The following is a 14,144-nucleotide window of genomic DNA, read 5'->3' on the forward strand; positions in this document are numbered from 1 at the left end:
TTAATAACTTGGTATATAAAGTATGTGCAGTGTACGTGGGTTAACAAAGCTATTGAAAACATAACTCTGAATTCTGTATTTGTGTACACTCTTAAAGTTGTATCAAAATAGTGTCAACAGGTGTAGGCTTCTATCCTGCTCCATAAAGAACATATACTGCACTCTAAAGAGTTCCTATTTACTCCCTCCTTGGCTTATTTGTAACTCCAGCAGCAAAAAACCATAATCCTCACCATAAGCTTTCCCCCATGTTTGGCTGTTCCTTGGGTTTCTGTGTAGGACCTCCTCTGTTCTAGCACCCACTTCCCTCTGCTCAAGGCATGCTCCAAACCCTCTAGCATCACTTTCCAAAATACCACCACAAAATATAACAAACTGATACTGAGTGGGTCTAAAATGAGGCTGGGGTGGAGGGGAGAAGAACAAAACAAAAAAAGGAAGATGGCACTAAATTACTTTTGTGAAACAGACACATTTATTATTTGCCAAATATTTCAAAACAACTCCAACTCTCTCTCTACTGGCAGTGTTCATTTTCCGAAACATTTACAAAAATAACTCAAAACTGAAGAAGTCCTTTAAAAATTTATCCAACTTTATTTTTTTGAACGTTCCTTTGATTTTTAAGGTACTAGGATGTGGGAATATAACACAGGAAGGAAGATCAGCTGAGCCACATAATAGATTAAATAATTCCAAACTTTATTATGTAAAAATACATTTTACCTAGCAAGTTCTTAAAACTCTAATGACATACTTCCTCAGTAGTAACTGGTGAGATTGTCACTGTCTATCACTTTGCCTTATGGGCCTTATTTATGGGTCCTTAACTTCTTCAGCTGCTCACTGCTCAATTAGTAAGGAATTGATTAAATGACTGACCTGAAAATAATACTTTGCCCAGTTGGATGATCAAAAAATAATTCATAATAAAGTTTGAGAAATAGTCACCCCATTCCTCATCCCATCTCAGATACTTCTTACAAGTATTGGTCTATTAATGTATTAAACAATTCTTTGGGATAAAACTTACTATTTGAGCACCAATTTGAGGGATAATAGCCTTTCAGAGGCAATAATTCAACTTCATTGCTAGATGATGGTCCAAAGAAAGCACTACATGCAATGAAAGTGTCCAGGGATTCAAAGAACAGAGTCTTTGAAACAACCCAAAGGTCATCTGTCAAAACAATAGATCAATTTATTTCACTTAAGTTTCTGCTATTGCAGGCTTTTAAAAATACTCACCATGCATTATTTTGCAAATTAAGCCATTAATACTCTTTAAAATAAAGAGGGGAAAGGTAGTACAAAATTCAAAAGATTTGTTGGTACAGTCCTTTGAAAGGGAGTAATCAGATCACTCACAAGCTTCTTAATACTTTCTTTACTTGCCATGAATTACAGTAAGCACACAACAAATGTACTAAAGGTTCTTCCCTATGGTAACTAGTATCAAGTGACTTTTGACTAATCTAAAGTGTGTTTGTTTTTGTTTTGTTTTTTAATGCTTTTCACACTATTTGGATTTCAGACAAATTGTTAAAAGAAACAGTAATCGTTGCCAGCCACTAAACCAGACTACAATTATACTTAGCAGCTATTTTGCTAAAGAACACTAAAACATTAAACACAAAAAATCCTCTTCACGCTAGATTCTGATACTCTTAGGCTACGTCTACGTGGTGTACCTTACAATGGTGCAGCTGTGCTGCTGCAGCGGCGCTGTTGTAAGGTATGCTGTGCAGCCACTCTTTGTCCGCGGGAAAGCGTTCTCCCGGTGACCAAATAAAACCACCTCCAACGAGGGGCAGTCGCTCCCGCCAACAAAGCGCTGTCCACACCGGTGCTTTTTGTCATTAAAACTTTCGTCACACCTCTGAGAGACCAAAGTTTTAACGACGAAAGTGTCGGTGTATACATAGCCTTAGTCATGTTGGATAATACTTTAGTCCTCAAGTAGTCCCAATGAAGTCTAAGGCACCACTTGGTAAGTAAGGTGCTACTCATCATGGTTTAGGTTGTCAAAAACTGGTCCTTCATTTTGTACAGTAGACAAATATTTTCCTCTGCTCCCTTAAAGGGAACTATGCTGGCAGAAAAGAGTGACGCAGGTTGAAGCCTGCAAAAGCTCTATAAATTCTTTGCCATATACTATGAGTTTAAAATGTAATTACATTCTCAATTTGCCATATAATGGAGAACATAGAAAGGGGGATTATGAATTGTGTTAAAAGTCAAGTTTTCTGAACAGTGCAGGCATAAACACACAGTTGCCCACAGCGAGTTCTGGCACACAAGTACTTCAATGTATGCAAGTAAGAGGTTTGTCCACACAGAATTTCAGTATCTGTAAATGCAAACCCTGACTTCTGAGTACACTTCAGAGTACTGATGTACCTAGTATGCGCAGAGGCAAATGTGCATGTACACTTCTGAAGATTTGTCCTATAGAGTTATATTCTGCCTTTCAATTAGAAAAATCTCAAAGTGCATAAGTTATGTAGATATGAGAATCACCTCATCTACTACTGAAGTGCAGCCCACTTGTGTGGAATGCAATAGTTGTCAAACAGGGGACTACAACACTAAATAATTTAAGTCAAGAAGTGAAAAATACCTTTGCCAAATGAAACTGCAGAGAACTTTAGGTAGGCAGGATGTAATTATCAAAAATGCAATATGATTGTAGCAGCAGGGCAGACAACTTCCTTGACCTTGTGAAAAGTTCTTTAATGACCACAAGTATCAGATCAGAGGGGTAGCCGTGTTTGTTGCTTTTTACAGATCCAGACTTATATAACAATCCAAGGTTGTTGACCACTGTGGTCATTAAAAAGCAACAAAGAGTCCTGTGGCACCTTATAGACTAACAGATGTATTAGAGCACAAGCTTTCGTGGGTGAATACCCACTTCGTCAGATGCATGTATTCACCCACGAAAGCTTATGCTCCAATACATCTGTTAGTCTATAAGGTGCCACAGGACTCTTTGTTGTTTTTCAATGACCATAGTGGTCAACAACCTTGAGATTATTTTTTATATATAAGTTTACATTGAAACGCAGTTCCTCTAGCAGAACACTAATCCCTAATGTGGCAATGGGTCACTAGGTCTGAACCAATTCAGAGAGAAGAGCGACACCTATTGAATAACCTACACTAATTTCTATGACCTGAGCTTTTCTTAAAGGCTCCCCATTCAAATACCAACTATTCCTGACTCTACGTAGATTTAGCAAGCTAACAAAATCACAGCCCAAGGTGGCATGTCTGTAGACCATAAATACTGCAAAATCACATAAGCTTATATTAAATACTTTTACTTTGTACAACATTCACTTTCTATTTTTCTGAACATAGTTTTTGCTTTTGTAATCATGAACATTGAAAACCAACTTAACAATACATCTAGCTACCTTTCTAAAATCAGAACTAAGCTTCATTGCTTGTCAGGACTGATGGATTTGAGGTTTTTCTCTGCTGTGATAAATGCTTTAGAATACCACTTTAGAGACAATACAGGAACCTGTATTAGACCTGACACTGAGATACTCAGATTCACTTACCTTTGCTGTACACAGAGGAGTATTCCTTTCTGCTCAATTTAAGATATAACTTGCTTTTAGAATCCCCATCAAATTGGGCATTTGCAATCATCAATTTCTTTAGCTTACTACAATGTTTTCTTTGAACATCAAAGGCTCTTCTGTTTTTTTTAAAAAAAATCATATTACTTCAAGATTCAGTATATAATCTAAGCAAAAATCTGGCAGATTTCTAATTCACCATACAAATCAGTCTTGTCGAATAACAGCAAAAATATTAAAAGATTTTAATGATTTTTGCAGTCTTTTCTCTCCTTTGAAGAGTTTATGAAACATTTATACCTAGTAAGAAATACTTCATTGATATTTCTTACCTTCCCACCTACTTAACCAGGCAAGAAATGGGAATGTAACATTTTCCCCTTTGCTATTAGTTGCGTAGCTGAATATGAAAGCATTAACTTTGAGAACACAAATGTTTAGTGTTAAATTTGTTTTCCTTTGCTATACGACTTCAATAGCAAGGCATGCATGACATATTAAGCCTAATTTTTAGAGCTGTTTGGAAAACTTTAAACAATTTGCAATTTCTACAAAAATGGAAAATATTTTTCACTTTAAATGGTTTGTTTCAAGACTATCCTTACTAATTTTCTATCCATTATCAAACCTATACATTTTACCTATAGAGTAACCACGAACTTCTTGGGCAGCTGCCTCTGCTGCTGCCCATAAATTTCAGCAGCATGAAACTTTGACAATTGCCTGCAGGGTTTCCTGCTGTGAAAGCACTAGTGTTGGCTGTCTGCTGACTCAGAAAACACCATGGAGTCATTTTAAACTTCCTGATGTTAACTGAAGGTAATCTCCAAAGCCAGGAGGACTAGATTTGGGTTGGTTTTTGTTTATTTTTAAAATTGACAGCTTGAGGTCTGCAGAAATTGATGGCTTAGACCCCCACAACTTGTTAGGGAACCTTTCACATTCACCATTGGCAAATGCCCAGGTGAAGCTTCAAATGGTAATGACTTTTAGTTACTACCAAGCTGGGCCACAATGAACCTGTTCTGAAAATGAAAAGCTCAATATACCACTATTAGTCACCCAGTCAACACTGGAAATTCTTATCTGGTGAAGAGGCTGCAGCAATTTGCTGGCTAGTGATATATCCCATTTTAATCACTTTAATGGAGAGAGCACTTGTAGCAGAGCTGTTAAATATAAAATGCAATACACTGAGGTAGAATTTTACTTCCCCCATTAAAATCCCACTGTTAGGACCAAGATCTGGGATTCAGGCAATTCACACCTTTATTGCCACCCTTTGTTGTAGATTCATGTTCACATTCAGAAGTTTTTCTTTGCTACCTCTCTACTTCTACTCAAGCTCCCCTGTTTATGCATCCTTGAAGCAGTTCTTCTGGCCACAGCATCACATAGGAGCTCTGTTCAGCTGATTATCCACCACAGCCCCCAAAGATGTAACTTAAATTCTAGAGAAACTGACTGGGAAGCATGCTTACCAAAGAACATTTCCAATTTGGCTTTACTGAGTGGATTTTGTTAAAGCTTCCCCAACAGAATGTATTTATGGGAAAAGTTACACAAATGGTAACAAACTACAATCAGGGCAGGTCTTCACTACGGGGGGGGGGGGGGTCGATTTAAGATACGCAAATTCGTATCGCAGCCGACTTACCCCGCTGTAGGGACGGCGGCAAAATCGACCTCTGCGGCTTCCCGTCGATGGCGCTTACTCCCACCTCCGCTGGTGGAGTAAGAGCGTCGATTCGGGGATAGATTGTCGCGCCCCGATGGGACGCGATAAATCGATCCCCGAGAGGTCGATTTCCACCCGCCGATTCAGGCGGGTAGTGTAGACCTAGCCTCAGAAGGGGCTTAAATGATTAATCAAATTGCTGATACACAATAATGTTTTCACAAGACTGATGAAGAAATCAAAGTCCTGAAATGCCACTGCTGTATCTCTTTCTCAGTCTGAACTTCTTCAGATTTCCCCACAGAATCATTACTTCATTAGAAAAGATGGTGAAGGTGGGCCAGATTCTCTGCTGGTGTAATCCCATTAACCTCAGTGGAATTATAGCAGCAGAACATTTATACCTGGGTATTTACAAATGTTAACTCTCATAGTGCCGTATGAAGTATATTTCGTATTCCACTATACCTCACCAAAAGCTGGCATTCCTCATAGATCGAAATCTTTTGACATCTGAGGTAAGCGCCAATACTTTTTATATCATGAAGCACTAGACTGTGTCTGGATTTTAGCTGTCCTGGATTCACTTCTTCTATCCACTTGAAAAATTTACACTGGTCAATTTTTGGGGCATCACAGGTATAAAAAAGGCGACCCTAGAACAAAGATAAACCATCAACATTTTATTTTGAAAATGCAAATCAATCTGTAAATTTGCTGGCCCATATTGGATGCTATTCAAATAAGAGAACAAATCTGCTTTTTCAGTATGCTCCATAAACCTGCTGGAAAACCAAGCAGCTTCCCAGAATCACTCATTTCTGTAGTTTTTCTTCACACAGCGCACATTCAACCTTTGGAACTCCTTGCCTGAGGAGGTTGTGAAAGCTAGGACTATAACAGGGTTTAAAAGAGAACTAGATAAATTCATGGAGGTGTTAAGGCCATTAATGGCTATTAGCCAGGATGGGTAAGGAATGGTGTCCCTACCTCTGTTTGTCAGAGGGTGGAGATAGATGGCAGGAGAGAGATCACTTGATCATTACCTGTTAGGTTCACTCCCTCTGGGACACCTGGCACTGGTCACTGTCGGTAGACAGGATACTGGGCTGGATGGACCTTTGGTCTGACCCAGTATGCCTGTTCTTATGTAACTGTGTACTAACTGTCTTTCATCACTATCCACAGACTCCGATATTTAGCAAATTTATAGATTTAGAAACTAAAGTCTCAAGTTAACTATATATGTGTGTAAATAAAATGTTTATAGATGATGTATTAATAATCGAATTGATACTAACACTGATCTTCACAATATAATAATCCATTTTAATTTGTAAATGTTAATAGAATATAATCTAAGTACCATAAAAAAGAAACAAACAGCACCTTATTTTGACCTTCTTTTTTAACCATAACAAGCTTTGCTGGATGCTTGTGATTGCAGAGTGGAACACAGTTTTCCTTACTTTCTTCTTGCCCATCTTTCACTGACTTGCAAAATGATGTGTTCACTTTGGAAAGAGCCTTGTGTAGCCTTTGTGACAGCTCAAAAAGCAATATGTTTAATTGCTCTTTATATAAAAAAGAGAGGAGGGAATTAAGATTACCTTCAAATATTACTTGTGTACATAATAGTTAAGTAAACAAATGCATCTGAATTTATTACTATCAACCTCAAATCTAGAAGGCCAATTTTTCAAAGATGTAAACCTGACCTCTAAATATGACACCATCTTCTGAGTGTGAACAATTCAGAAATTTAGTTACAACTACCTTATTTCCACAAGTCCCATTTAGGTGTGTAAACTAAAGGATTTGCATATTAAAATGATTGCACTTGAAAAAAGTTAGGTACAAATTTTGATATGGGACTTAAATGGTGTGTGGACTTTGGGCTAGACAACAGCACAGAGGTGAATTTTGCCCTCAGTCCGTTTTTGAAAAATTGGATTACAAATAGCAATCAGTTTGAACCCACTGTCGTCAGAGTAACTAAGATACAGTCAAATCAGAAGTTACTGTTCCCCGCCATGAAAATGCAGTACTTCGAGCAAAGCTACATATATTACTACATGGCACATGACGTTCTTTAAATAAATGGTCAAGGAGTGAATAGGCAGAGGAGCCTAATATTCTCAACCATAACAAAGTATATGTTAGAATTAAGGTGTGTGGGCAGGAGAACCAGTCAGGTGCCAAAACAGATACAAATCTAATATAACATGGATACCACTGCTTCACTTTGTGAAACTTTAGAAATAAATTAATAGGTTGTGATTTTTTTTATTTATTATAGTTTTCAACAGATGTCAGCCATACCTGTCAAAGCAGCTGTAAAGATCTGCTTGTAATGAACATAAGATTGAAACACAGTAGGTATATACGTCTGCCTTTTAGGAAGATTAGTACATTTTACTTTATCCCCACTGGGAAAAGACAGCTCAGAGATAGATATGTCCTGCAAAGTAACAAAAGAAGGCATTAAAAAGCCTTGACAAACCCTGATCCCCCTTATTCTTTTTATAAAATAAGTAATCCTGAATAGGAGGAATTTTGATTCCTGATATGCAAAAGAAAAGCAATCTGATTCACTTCAGTGGGACTACCCACGTGTGTAAGGATAAGTACATACAAGTTTGCAGTACTGGGCCTTTGGACAGCACTTTATACAGTAATACCATATTCACTTCCAGTATGCTAAACAAAGTGAAATTCACCCCTGTACTGAGGGCCTGCACAAAGTCTATGCACAATCTAAGCGCTATTTTGAGAGCTTTAGTGGAAGTGAGGCATAGGCATGGTGCAGTTCTTAGCACATAGATGAATTCCACCCAATCCATGATTAGTACCATTTCTGCACTGTAGCAAAACTAGTTTCACTTCTACAGTTCAGAAGACTTGTCGGCATTTCATTGTGTATATACCTTATTATCTGGGGGCTAAAATATGGCCTGCCAGGTTTGTGCCTGGAAACAAATATTTTCACCCAATTCTCAAATATCTATTTTCTTGATTTGTAAATTGTAAGACTTTTGTTTTTGGTCCCCCTCCTCCCCAATTCAATCCACTTTTCACCTGTTTTGGACATTGCTTTGTGTTCCGAACTCCAACATCTCTATTTGTATTTCTCAAGAAGCTCTTAGTTTATTATACGTACGACTCCTAATTGGTTTGCTTTTAATGCTAAAATGGATGAGATAACTTAGAAAATTAACTACTGCATTTTGAAATAACACTTTTCAAGCCTTAATATTCTAATTTGCGTGAGCAGTCTATATGAATAACCATAATCCTCAAGCTATAAATACAAAATATTGACTTAAAGGAATACTGTTAACTTTAAATGACAAAAAATTAATTGATTTTTATCTTTCACATTTTCCTATCTTCCCCAGTGTTCCTCCCTCCCTCTGCCACTGCTGTGTCAAAGGCAGGAAGAAAATGACTAATTATACAGGGGAACTATGAAACTTACTGTGCATTTGACAATATCATGTAGATAAAGTACACAAACATTGTTTTAAACAGATGGAATCTTACATTTGTAGTGACCTTAGCTGTCACTTACTAAAGTAGTAGGTGAAGTGTGACTTTTTTTAAGTTGACTGTCACTAAAGATTGCAAAAGCATGAAATCAGCCATTATAGTCTATCAAGTTAATTTTCCCCCCTCAAAACATTAACTTTTTTAACCAACAAACTAAAAATGGCTCTTTTCTCTGAGGAAAACATGAATGTATATATAAATTTGAAGGGAAACAAAACCTAGAAAATTTGGAAGCAATTTTCATAAAGACCACCTGAAATGCAGCTATAAGTCTTCTCTGTGCAAAAGTCATATGTTCAGGCACAGCTAAATATCATTTGCCTATAGAATCATCTATTTCCACCTGATGTGTGTGTGCTACAAATGTGTTTTCAATCAGAATAACCAATTTTTGCAAGTGGCCTTGCAAATTCTGGACAAGATCATAACACCACAAATGGCTTCTTGTCATCTCCCTGGCATCAAAATTCAGAGCGTACAAGTCCATATCTGGCAGTGGATGAACCAGGAATTAGTCATAAAACAGTTATCAGAATAAAAATGTTTGTACCATAAACTGTCTTTGTGCAGCAACTAAAGATATAGGAAATAGTTCAATATTTAGCTGTAATATCCCAAAGGAGATCAGACAAATGCAGTTAGAATGCTCAGTAAAGTGTTTTTCTATAAACAATAAATATATCACACCATTCAGCCTTGCAAATTTTTACATGCTAGGACTTTTTTTAACATAAGTAACATGTCATTGATCTTTTCTTCATCAAAAGTGTGGATAAGTAGGTGAGGTTTTTTTGTGTGTGTGCCTGAAATGGTGAATTTTCATGACTATTTTGCAAGGATGTTTTTGACAAGACCTGCTCCGGATAGTACAGCCAGACATGCATTGTCGGTGGGGCAAACATGTAGTAAGTGTACACAGTCTGCTTGAATAGTTACGCACCTGGGTGCCTCCTATTACACCACGGTGAGTCAGCTGACCTAACACCTTTTGTGCTTCTTCAGCAATAGGAATCTGGTTTAAGTGCAGAGAAAGTATCTTCCCTTCTGAAACAGAATCTTGGCTGCTAAAATTTCTGCCGTGTTTACCAAGTATGCCTTTTATCATTTGCAGATGCACAGAGTTTGGAAGGCTTTTATTCATGGCATCACTCTGACTCTCTCCAGTGTCAGCATGTGGCATTCCAAACACATTCTCAGCACAGAAGTAATCAGTCACTTTCACATCACCTCTGTTTTGAGTTATCAAATCACATTGAGCTGTGTTTTGATATTTCAGCCACTTGCTTTGTCTGTTTTGTGAAGTAGCATTAGAAAATACTGGCTGTATAAACTCCCCTTGTCTTTCTTCCAAGCACTCTACAGGCACAGAGGTTTCATACTTCCTGTCCTCAGGCCCAAAAGCACAGACAGGAAATTCTCCTGACTTGTCATAAAAGTTGACTGTTGGAGAGCCAAGGGATTGCTGGACTTCCTCACAGTCAATTACACCTGAATAATAAACTTCGGAGTCAGGAATCTTCTCAGTGGCAGGAACAGTGATAAGTGGCGTTCTTGTTCTAAGTGTGGACGGGAGTCTTGAGAGGTTGCCATCTCCTAAACAGGAGGACTCTTCTATTCCTATAAGGCAAATATGTCTTTAGCAACCTGCTGCACCAATCCTTCAGACACTATATTAATTTTAAAGTCACACAGAATAAGCGAAATATTACAACTTCCTCATGCATCTTGAGTTTATCATGTCTGTCCTCCTAGGCAGCAAGCCCCTCGTGCTGGTGTGCCCTGAAGAGTACCAAACTAAATGCCAGCACTTAAATAGTCATTTCAAATGTGATTCTTATATAATTTAAACTCCTATTTTCAAATAAAAATTTAGAAAAGTTGCATTTAAGACCTATATTCTCTAAAAATTGTTTCAGTACTCTAGCAGTATAGCCTCTACTATTGCAGTTATTAATAAATATTTGGAACTAAGGGCTAGGTCAGCAGCGTGCTTTCAAAAACATTATAGATTTCAGCTTTAACAGTTGCAAGAAATAAAACAATACCACAAAGTTACTATTGTCCCATGTAAAAAATAAGGTTCTGGAATTACAAGAATTCTTTTGCCCAAATTCAGTATGAGAAGAAATAATAGCCCAAGTGTTAACACAGTCACTAAAAGTAGGTTCAATGGAAGAAAATTTAAAAGCAGGCAAATAAAAAAAATGACTGCACTAAGGGTGAAAGCTTGGCTTTCAGTTCTTTTTTAATGCCTTCTAATAAAAGGCATTTGATTTGTTGCAAAGTTTCTTACTGGAGGAAATACTATTTCAGAAATAAACAGAGTACAACATGGCTCTAATTAACTTACTCAGGCCAGCAAGATATTTTAGCTAATTGCTATTTACAACTTTACACAAACATATCTATCTATCTATCTATCTATCTATCTATCTATATGAGACCTGAAACAAATGAGTGTTGACGGAGCTTGGCATTTGCTAGGAAGCACTCAGAACACTTCAGGATCTAGACCCAAGTGAACAGTAGCAGGTTTATGCAATGGAACTTATTGTGTCACAGAACTTCAGAGCTCTGCAGGCAAAAGTAGCATAACTTGTAATTATAAAGAATATTTTTCTCACTGAAACAGTATGCTGAATTATCTTTATCACTTGGTAAACATCTGGATATCAGGGACTTTTGTTCTTGTATGTCTATTCTATTTTCTTCACTCCTTGGAGTTGGGGAAATAGAATCAGAATTCAACAAAGGAACCTGCTGCACTGATGAGAACACCTACATGCAAGGAAGCAATTTGTAAAGCCAAGTTAGGAAGAGAAACAAACATGAGATAGTAAAAAACAATCATACTCAAAACATTGTTTACAACTACCTGAAACACTTCCTCCAAAACTTTGAGGAGAGGCATCTAACAAAATATAATATGGATATCAGATACTACTATTATGACCATTATAGGAAAAGAGACCTAAAATAAACAGACTATTCACACCTTGATGGGCTCCCAGGAAGTCCACTGTGTCAGTCCCAAATTAAAATCTAAATGAGAAGATGTAAAATTCAACAGTGCTGCTGGGAAAAAAAAAAGAAAGACAGACAACATTCAGACAGAATAATCATTCTGGGGGTCAGTCATTATTACTTCACATTTACTTACGAGATGCACTGGGGATTGGGTCTTCAATAAAGTCACATTTCTTTTGAAAATTATCTTCTGTAATAAAGTTCAGATCATCTTCTGTAAGACTTCTTGAGCCTGGGGACTTCAGAAAAAACTAATTTTATAAAGCTGATAAAATATTATTCATCTTTCAAAATTTTCATTTTAAATGGGAAGACCTCATTTCCAATCAAAAACTTTCAATCAAACAAAATATCTTGCACTACCAATGTTGCAGTTCTGGAAATAAGACATATAAACAGCTTTCCTCCAGTTTCTTCAGTACTGTAAGGGACACTGTTCTGGAGAAAAGAATGGCACAATATTCCAGGAATCTGAGACCAAATATTTAAGTCAGGACAATATGATCCAGACAGATTTTTTTCTTCTCCTTGATTCAGGACTCATATATTGTAACAGGACTGGGCAGTTACAGATGCCACTGTCAAGAACAGATCAGAATAGAACGTTACACTCCTGATCCCCCCCCAAATGAGTAAATTGTAAAAGGCCTTGGTTGGTTCCTCTGGGAGGAAGGTATTCAATTTAATACCCCATGTACAAATGTGTGTGTTTCACTGATCAGAGACATTGATTAGAATAAAATTAGAAATTCAGTCTTATAAACTCTTACTCATATGAACAAGGCCTCCAGCAAAGTAAAGATTTCTAGGATCATTACTCATTAATTATCACTCTCAAGCAAACTTTGTGAACACAAACTAACTTTTTTAGTTCTTAGTGATTTTGATATATTTATGCTGGTTTTAATAGCTAATTCTCCTCCTAAATGTTAGCTTCACATGATGTTTTCTTTGATTAGAAGAAGGAAAGGCAACTAGAACAAACCTCATCTTACCTGTATTGAGCCAGTCACGATAGAACTGCTTGATAACTGGGGTGACAATAAATAATTGTCTGTTGTGAGGCTTTCGTGCTCAACCGTATCTGGGTATTGATTCCATCCTAGCTGTGAGTAGGGAGGTCTCATCACTAACTCACTAGCGGCTGATCCTTGTACCTGGTGCCCTTGAAATTCAACTGGCTATACAACATATTGTGATTATTAAATGAAAGCAAAAACTGTTTAGCAACAATCTATAATCTGAAACAGATTATCTGTAAATATAAAGGAAAAAAACACAATTGGTTTGCTCTTACAATACTGTATAGGGCAAGCATTAACTTGTATCTCTGCAACTCAGCACAAACTATTTTCCACATCTTTAATTCAACAGAAAATTGTGACATTCTTCTTTCATTTACTGAACTATGAATTTGCAATCCATAATAAACTGAATACCGAAAGATATATTAAAATGCAAACAAATCAGGAAACCTAAGATGAATGTTTAACTATTTTTGATTGGAACTTTACTCAGCATTCTGTTGAAAATGGTGAACCATTATCTTAAATTTTAAAGAATAAGGCATTGTTAGCACTTGAACTCCTTAGACTGTACCTTTGATTGGTGGTCCAAGGTTCCCTGGTCTGGTACTACAGCTAGGAGAGCAGCAACAGATTTCTCTACTTCGTTGTTCATGGAAGATTGCTGGATACAAAGCACCAAGAGCAAATTGGTCAGATAGTGCGATTGGTTATTCTGTACGTAGTCACTTTTGCAGAGGAGGACCTATTCTGGCTTGAAGTCAAAACTTGCTTCATGGAAAAAGTTATGAATTTAACATTTAACCTGGATATAGATCTCAAGATTTTTCTGGCAGCTAATATATCTATACACTGGAGAATACTGTAAATCATGTCCACTGTTTGGAAGCCAGAAAACTTGTGACCCCACTGTTGGCTAACTGTAGTACACAACTTCTATGGGGAGAAACAGAAGAATGTGCTTAGAAAGACACCTATTTCTGTCAGTTGGAAGAACATGATAAATTTTAATTCTTGAGGGTTAAAGCAAAGGGCTAATAACAACAGTACTAGATAACATCAACATAATGCAGGCAGGCACTGAGCAAATGTCATCACACAGTCTGACCATGAACCTGAATCCAAGCTAGCACTAGGGCTCTTAGTAAAGTATCCTAGAAAGCAGTGAGAGAAATCTTAAATTGTGAAAGTTTAAAAAAAAAAAGTGGGGAAATAGCAACAACAAAAAAATGCCAGTGATAATACCAAGGGGGGTGGGGAGAGGGGAGATAGTAG

General features: G+C 37.1%; 1 protein-coding gene across 1 annotated transcript in view; it reads right to left on the reverse strand.

Moving 5' to 3' along the window:
* ZGRF1 (zinc finger GRF-type containing 1) overlaps window positions 1–14,144 on the reverse strand; it is a 59,581-nt gene that overhangs the window by 29,641 nt on the left and 15,796 nt on the right. The window contains 11 exon segments of the mRNA XM_065597436.1: window positions 1,034–1,180; window positions 3,570–3,709; window positions 5,737–5,924; window positions 6,658–6,842; window positions 7,591–7,831; window positions 9,581–10,434; window positions 11,442–11,595; window positions 11,813–11,892; window positions 11,978–12,083; window positions 12,840–13,025; window positions 13,444–13,533. Of these exon segments, the coding sequence (XP_065453508.1) occupies window positions 1,034–1,180; window positions 3,570–3,709; window positions 5,737–5,924; window positions 6,658–6,842; window positions 7,591–7,831; window positions 9,581–10,434; window positions 11,442–11,595; window positions 11,813–11,892; window positions 11,978–12,083; window positions 12,840–13,025; window positions 13,444–13,533 (2,371 nt within the window).

Source organism: Chrysemys picta, chromosome 5, assembly GCF_011386835.1.
Source record: "Chrysemys picta bellii isolate R12L10 chromosome 5, ASM1138683v2, whole genome shotgun sequence".
Taxonomy (NCBI): Eukaryota; Metazoa; Chordata; order Testudines; family Emydidae; genus Chrysemys; species Chrysemys picta.